General features: G+C 52.4%; 1 protein-coding gene across 1 annotated transcript; it reads left to right on the forward strand.

The window, feature by feature from the left end:
• Positions 1 to 295: 295 nt before the first annotated feature.
• Positions 296 to 4,428, forward strand: TMEM37 (transmembrane protein 37). Its single transcript, XM_054830467.1, has 2 exons — positions 296 to 524; positions 1,421 to 4,428. The coding sequence occupies exons 1-2, from the start codon at positions 504 to 506 to the stop codon at positions 1,991 to 1,993; spliced, it is 594 nt and encodes a 197-aa protein (XP_054686442.1). The 5' UTR covers positions 296 to 503; the 3' UTR covers positions 1,994 to 4,428.
• The last annotated feature ends 2,443 nt before the right edge of the window (positions 4,429 to 6,871 follow it).

Below are 6,871 nucleotides of genomic sequence, written 5' to 3' on the forward strand. Positions count from 1 at the left end.
CCCCACAAAGGGCTGCAGGCCCCGTGGGTGGGCAAGCAGGTCTGGGGCTCGTTGCCCATCCCACGAAGGCCTGGCACCGGGGCTGTAAACGCTGCCTCGAGAAGCAAGCGTCGAGCTCTCCGGTAGCCGGCGATACGCGGGCACACGGGGAGGGAGTGAGGCCGCGGGACGGCGGGAGGAGCCGCTGCCGCCCGGGACACGTTCTCCCAGGACGGCCGTGCATGGACAAGCCAATGCCCCAGGCCGGGCAGCGCTGCCTTTCCCCGCTATGCCGGGCCAGAGGGGAGGAGCGGAGCGGCCCGGCCCGGCCCGGCCCGGCCCGGCTCGGCCCGGCCCGGCCCGGCTCGGCTCCGCCCGTCGGGGCCGCGCTGCTGACTCAGCCGCGGGGGGGCCCGGAGGGCGTCCCGGCCCCGCGGGCGTGGCGGCCCGGCTGCCCGCCGCCCTCCGGGGACATAAAAAGCCGCGGCAGGAGCCCGCCTGCGTCTTTCGGCGCTGCGGGCAGCATGACCGCCATCGGGGCGCAGGTACGTCGCCGCCCGGCCCGGCGGGGCCGGGGACACGGGGGAGGCTCCGGGCACCGGGGCCGCGCATCGCCCCGCCGTGGGGCTATTGCTTCGGCTTGTCCCTGTGCGGCCAGGGTCGCCCCGACCCTCCCCGGAACCGCGGGGCGCAGGCGGCCGGATCCCCCCGTTCCCCGGAGCGGCAGCAGCTCCCCCGGCTCCGTGGCTCTCCCCTCCCCGCCGCACCTGGCTTTCTGAGCACCACCGCCTGCCGTGCGAGGCTGGAGAGGGCTGCGGGGTGCTTGGCTTCTCTTTAATTACATTTCGAGGTTTAGAATTAAATTAGGAGGATTTGGGGAGGAGGGCGCGTGCAGCCGGAGACGTCCCCCAGCCGTGCCGCCTCCGGGGTGAGGAGCCGGGTCCGGATCGCTGCTGCTGCCGGCGAGAGGAGGAGAGCCCGGCTGGCTGCAGCCCCGGGGGGGGCTGTGGCAAAAGGAGGGCAGTGCTGGTAATTGGGTGCCCCCTGCCCCGCTTCTGCCACCTCCCCCGTCCTAGCCGTCGGCTTCCATCCTCCCAGGGGCCAGTGGTCTCCTCCAGCCCTGCCAGAGCAGGATACTGAGCCGCAGGGGCCGCGGGGCAGGGATCTTGCTCAGCCCAGATTTTTTGTGATCCCGAACCCGGGCCTGGACATGGGAGCATTGTTCGTGCAGCTGGGGAACTGGGAGAGCTTCACCCACCCTTCCCTTCTCCTGAGTCCAGCCTGTAACTGCATTGCCTTCCTCTGCTACAAGGGGTTTGATGTGCACAAGCAAATAATTTAAAATGCGTAAGTCCCACAGCTTTGTCCCTCTGGTTTCATTTCACCCTTAAGTAGCAGTGTTAACTCAGATGTTTTTTCTTTCCCCCAACTATCCTCTAAGGCGCCGAGGCTGCTGGCACACCGGCGATCACAGAAATCCTTCTTTGAGACGCTCATCAGGAGCCTGATCATCTTATGCGTGGCGATAGCGGTGGTCTTGTCGTCCATCTCTGTCTGCGATGGCCGCTGGCTCTTTGCAAGGGGGCAGCTTTTCGGACTGTGGCACTTCTGCACCATTAGCAATGGCAGCGTCCTGAATTGCGTCACTGACCTCAGCCTGGCCAAGGTGGAGGGGCTGAGTGTGGGGGTGATTCCCATAAGAAGCATGGTGTCCTTTGCTGTTGTAGTCGCCATATTTGGCCTGGAGCTGCTGATGGTGTCCCAAGTCTGCGAGGATGCCAATGCAAGGCGGAAGTGGTCGATGGGCTCGGTTCTCATTCTTGGCTCATTTTTGCTGTCGGCTTCTGGGGTTCTGAGCTTCTCTATCCTTGTGAAGGATCACCTCACATTCATGGGCTTCACGCTGACATACTGGTGTGAGTTCATCGCTGCCTTCCTCTTCTTCCTTAATGGGATCAGCGGACTTCACATCAACAGCCTCACACACCCCAGGAACAGGGTAGGCAAAATCTAGGTGCAAAGGGTGTACCTTCGCCTTTGTGTAATCAGCTTTGCCAATTAGACTGGAAAAAAGGGAGTCTAATGAAGTTTGAAAAGGACACCGTGTCTTAAATTGTGTGCAAGGAGGGGAAGTATGAGTCAGTCTTGATGCCTGTAGAAGACATATCCACCCACTGGTCAGCGTGGAGGGCTGCGCAGCATGAGCAAACAGAGACTGAGACTGGCTGCCGCTGAAATGCGTTCTTCTGGAGGAGCGGTTTAAAGAAGAGGGTGTCCCATCAAACGTCCTGAGGGGTGGCAGACTGCGATCCACACATGTGGACTCAGTTTTGAGGCTTACACAAAGCCTGTACTGCTGTGGGCTTGGTGTTGCTGGGCTTTCCCTCATACTCTCGAGCCTGTGAAGAGCATGACACAACTTTGGTGTATCTCATGGCTTTACTCTGTCTCAGGGACAGATGGTTTGTGCCTGGCCATGGTCACTGGCATGGAGTGTTGAAAACCTTCACTGGATCTCACTCCTCCATTTGTCTTTCAAAAGAGAAGACACACAGATCTTGGTCTGGTCACTAGTTTTGTTTCCTGCTGGCACATTCTCTGTATCTGTCCTTTCCTCTGAGTTTTTTGGGGACACCACTGACAGAAACACAGGGAGATGTAGCTGCCTGTAGAACACATGCCAGTAAGTCACCCAAACTGACTCTCTTGCAGCCCTTGCAAAGTTCACTGTAATGCTGCATTGCTCTTCCTGGTTTCTTTTTTGTCCCTTTGGGGCAAGAGGGACAAGCTCTGCAGGGGCTTTAGGTGGGTGTTGTGGCTGGGCGGACCATGCCGAGACCACTGCACCTTCTGGGAGGTGTTAAGGCTGGTCTTCCTCCTGCCAACGTTTGAGTCAAGATCTCTACAACTGCTGCAGCTTTGAAGTTCCATTTGGTGTCTAACGTAAAATAAGAAAAGACCTCAGAGGATGGGTTGCCCGACGTGTGTCCTCCCTGCCCAACATACAGCACTCCAATGACCACAGACAAAAGTGTCTTCAGAATATTTCAGGGTCTCTGGTTTAATGTTTGTTTTGTATCCTCTGGTAAGACTGCTTGTGTTTTTGTGTTAGGACAAATGTTTCTACATGTTTCATCTCTGTAGGTTATCTGATAGCTGTTGAGGAAGGTTTTCATTTCCTGTGCAGCAAGTTTGACACAATTTTTCACCTGAAACAGAAGCATCAAAGCACAAGGGCCAAGAAGGCCATGTAGGTGGGCCACGGGTAAACAGCTTTGTCTTTGAAAGCTAGGAATCATAAGCCCGCCTGAGCATACATCCACACTTGCTGAATGTGCTCCTGTGGACTCACTTGCCTTCATGAGGACAGTCTCCATTCCTTGGATTTCCGTAACTTTTTAAGACAATGTTCCTAAGTCTGTTTTGCGATACAGTTTTAGACCAGGCTTGCTCTGGACAGTGCTAGTTGTGCTTTTGCACAGAATCTGGCCATCTTCCTGGTGAGATAATGCACAAAGCTGTGCTACCTAGCCAACTCCTGAAGCTCTTGCAATGTTTGGGGCTCGGTCAGGGTTTCTTGACCCACTCTCAAGGACAAGGACTTGTGCCCTTGACCTGCCTCTGGAAAACTGCACTGTGATTGTGTGTGTCTCTGTGAAGGTGCTTTTGACTTACTGAATTGCACCGTTGAAGACATGCTAGTGGGCTGAACTTGCAGGTGCTTGCGTGAACAGTGCTGTTGGCTTTAACATAGCCATGTACCCCAGAGAGGTTCTGCAAGGTCTCGTCCCAAACTGTTGCACTTGGGTGTTTCCAGGTGGTAAGAGTGCCTTAACTAACCAGTAAATCAGTTGTGGTGCCTTTGGGTGCCCATGGCAGGCAGGGCAGTTCCCCCACACGAGGTCAAGGGTGTCCATGGCTTGCCTAGAAACATGGATGTAACTTCAGAGTGCCTTCTTGGTGACAATCCAAAACTGGAAATCAATTCTGCATGTACTCCCCTTCGTGCCAGTGGGATGCTGTGCCCCCAGCCCTTTCCCTGGGGGAAGGCAGCCGTAGCCAGACGGAGTACCAGGCTGGTGCCATCCACTCGGGTTAGAGGGAGGCAGTGGACAATTGGCCATTGAGTTCACCCAAGACTTGGTGCAATTGTGAATGATTTTTGGGATGCCCTCTGCTAGCTGAAGAAGAGGCCTTTTGTTAGGGGTAGGGAATCCTCTAGGGAAAATACAGTAACATTTTTTCCGACTGGCTTTGTATAGTACTGCTTGACTTACTAATGCTGGGAGAAGATGCGCTTTGATGGCTAAATACTACAAAACAAGGTTGATTGTCTCTGAGACAAACATATATACAGCAGCCTGTGCAGCAATGGGTAACTGTTCATTTTCTGGTCTGTAGAAGTGTCAAGCAATATTCCTGAAGTTTCTTAAATAAATTTCTTTGAAATAAGATAACTGTAATTCTCTCTTTATATTTAGATATTAGGGTGCAGGTTTAAGGGGATGAGCGGGGTTTATGTAACCTCCCAGGCACCAATTCTGTGTGTTTACCCAGCTAGACCGATGCAGAAAAGACTGCTTGGTGCTCTGCTGAGCTCTGACCAAGGGAGCTGAGGCCACAGAGCAGCTGCATGCTCCCCTCTCCTTTCCCCTCCAACATGTCCATACCAACTCCAGCAGCCAGTGTGCTTTCTTGTCTTGCAGAACAAGAGGGGCAGTCAGCTGTGCTGCTTCGTGGGAATTAGAGATAACCTTGTAGGCTATTAATGATTTCCTGCTGTTGCATGTGCTCTGTTTACCAGCTAAAAAGCTCTTTCCTGTGTCCTTCACCTCCCTTTTCCCACACCGCACCCTCTGTCTGAAGCATCCTTGCTCTCTTACCCAGCTTTGCTTATTTGACCTGCAGAAGTGGTATCTGAGTACAAATGTATTTATGCAGGTTTTTTTTCCCCTGAGCTCACTGTACTAAAAGATTTAGTTAAATGTCAGGAAAAACGATTTCCAGCTTCACCACTGAATTAGTTTATGTAATCTCAAGGAAGTTAATTAGCACCTGGTGTTCTCTTTCTGATGGGAGAGGTTATTGGCCTGTCTCAGATGGTTTAATATCTCTTAAAAGCAGGGTAATGAACATCACCTCTTGTTAATGAGCTGTTTAGACTTGCTCAGTTGCTAACTTTAATTGGAAACCTGTGCACAAATCATTGCTTGCAGATAGGAACAAGGAAGTAACGGTACAGGGCATGCTAGCTGGGGAGATATCCTGGACTGTTACTGCTGTTTTGATTTTAAGTCTACAGTACCTTCATCAGCTGTGCTTGGAGGGACACCTGGTTTGGGGGTTGAGCTTTGTTTTTGTGAGCCAGGGGAAGGTGATCACAGGAAGAGGAGTGCCCTAACCTGTGTTCTCTTCCCCTCTGCTGGGGCTATGGTAAGCAGGTAACAGCCCTTCGTCTAAACTCACCGCCTCAGCTTGCACATGTAAGAAGGGCCTCGTTTCTGGGTGAAAGCAAGGTCTGTCCCGGGGAGTGTCCTGGAGGGGTGCTGGCTGGATGCCTGGGGCCTCTCACCTTCACAGGGGTGCAGCCCCTCTGCATTGGCACCACCCCCTCCTGAAAGAGTTCATTTCGGCTCCCCCCCCATGCCCAGCCAGGTGTTGCACAATGCAATTACTCACTGCACAACAATACTGCTTTTTGCTTCTGACGGTTTTGTTGGGAACTTCCTTGTTGCTGTGTTGGGAGAGAAAATCCATTAATCACTTCCTCTTAAATTCGGCCGTAGGTCTTAGAACAGCTGATGTTTGGGCTGCAGGAGCTGCTGGCTGCACTGCTGGCTTGTAGAGCTGCAACTGGCTTCTTGGGGGACCTGGAGCGGAGAGCCAGAGGCTGTCACCAGTGTCCCAGAACAGTGATAACTACTCGTCTGAAAGATGGTACTCAAGTCCTATTTACTGATGACAAACGCCTGCTTTACATTGAATACTGGGGAGCAGGGACAGAGAAGGGGAAATCAGTGAACTCTGAATATGGAGTTTGTGTTCAGCCTGTGTCAGCATTTTCAGGCCACTGATGCTGGAGTCTGCGTGCCTTGCACCCGTTCATCTCCAGCTTTTTGTATCACTTGCTGAGATTTACTTCCCTATTTCTCTTCATCTGCTTATAAACATGTAGGTGTTCCCGGAGTTAAGTGGCTCATTGCTTCAGTATTCTTCAGTACAGTTAATTGAGAGAGATATCCCCATCAGGGAAGGGTGCTTCTGCATCGCCTGTGCAGAAGATGGGCGAGGTGAGAACCCATCCTACTATGGTGGTGTTTGGCAGCAGCTTTCGACATCCAGGTCACGGCACCGTAATGCCTGGGGCTGCCTGCTTCTGGCACCTGCCCAAGTGGACTTGCTTTTCCTGAAGAGCTGAGGACTCCGAATGTCTGAAGCAAACATGTAATACAGAATCTGGGAATACTTCCTTTTTATGGTTATTTCAGGCAAGTCAAATAAAAATGAAATGGCTGTATAAAACAATAACTTATCCTAAATATTTTTCTTTTAAATACAAAAACCAGCAGCATTTTATTTCAGGGCATGTGGTTTGTCCCTCTTTTACCAGGACTCCTGTACAAATAGACATCACACTCAGCCTGGGCTCCACCAGACCTTGTGCCATCAGTGCTTGTCCTAACTACACGCTGCAGGGCTGAGTTCTTACTGGCTTGTGGGAGAGCCAATAATTGCATCAGATCTAATTAATTACATGTTATTGTATCTCTGAATCTATATTTCTTCATTTATGCCGGAAGAAGGCACTTGCATTTAAAACAAACAGCTGCTTTGGCTTGACTGATGTATGTTTAATTCTCAGGGAACATACAAGTTGTTTCACTCTTCTTTG

The sequence above is a fragment of the Grus americana genome, chromosome 6 (assembly GCF_028858705.1).
Source record: "Grus americana isolate bGruAme1 chromosome 6, bGruAme1.mat, whole genome shotgun sequence".
NCBI classification, from domain to species: Eukaryota; Metazoa; Chordata; class Aves; order Gruiformes; family Gruidae; genus Grus; species Grus americana.

Bases quoted from the DNA above. Each gene is read 5' to 3' on its own strand.
- TMEM37 (XM_054830467.1), top strand. From the start codon at position 504: ATGACCGCCATCGGGGCGCAG. The intron at 525-1,420 runs GTACGTCGCCGC...CTATCCTCTAAG, and splicing joins TGACCGCCATCGGGGCGCAG to GCGCCGAGGCTGCTGGCACA.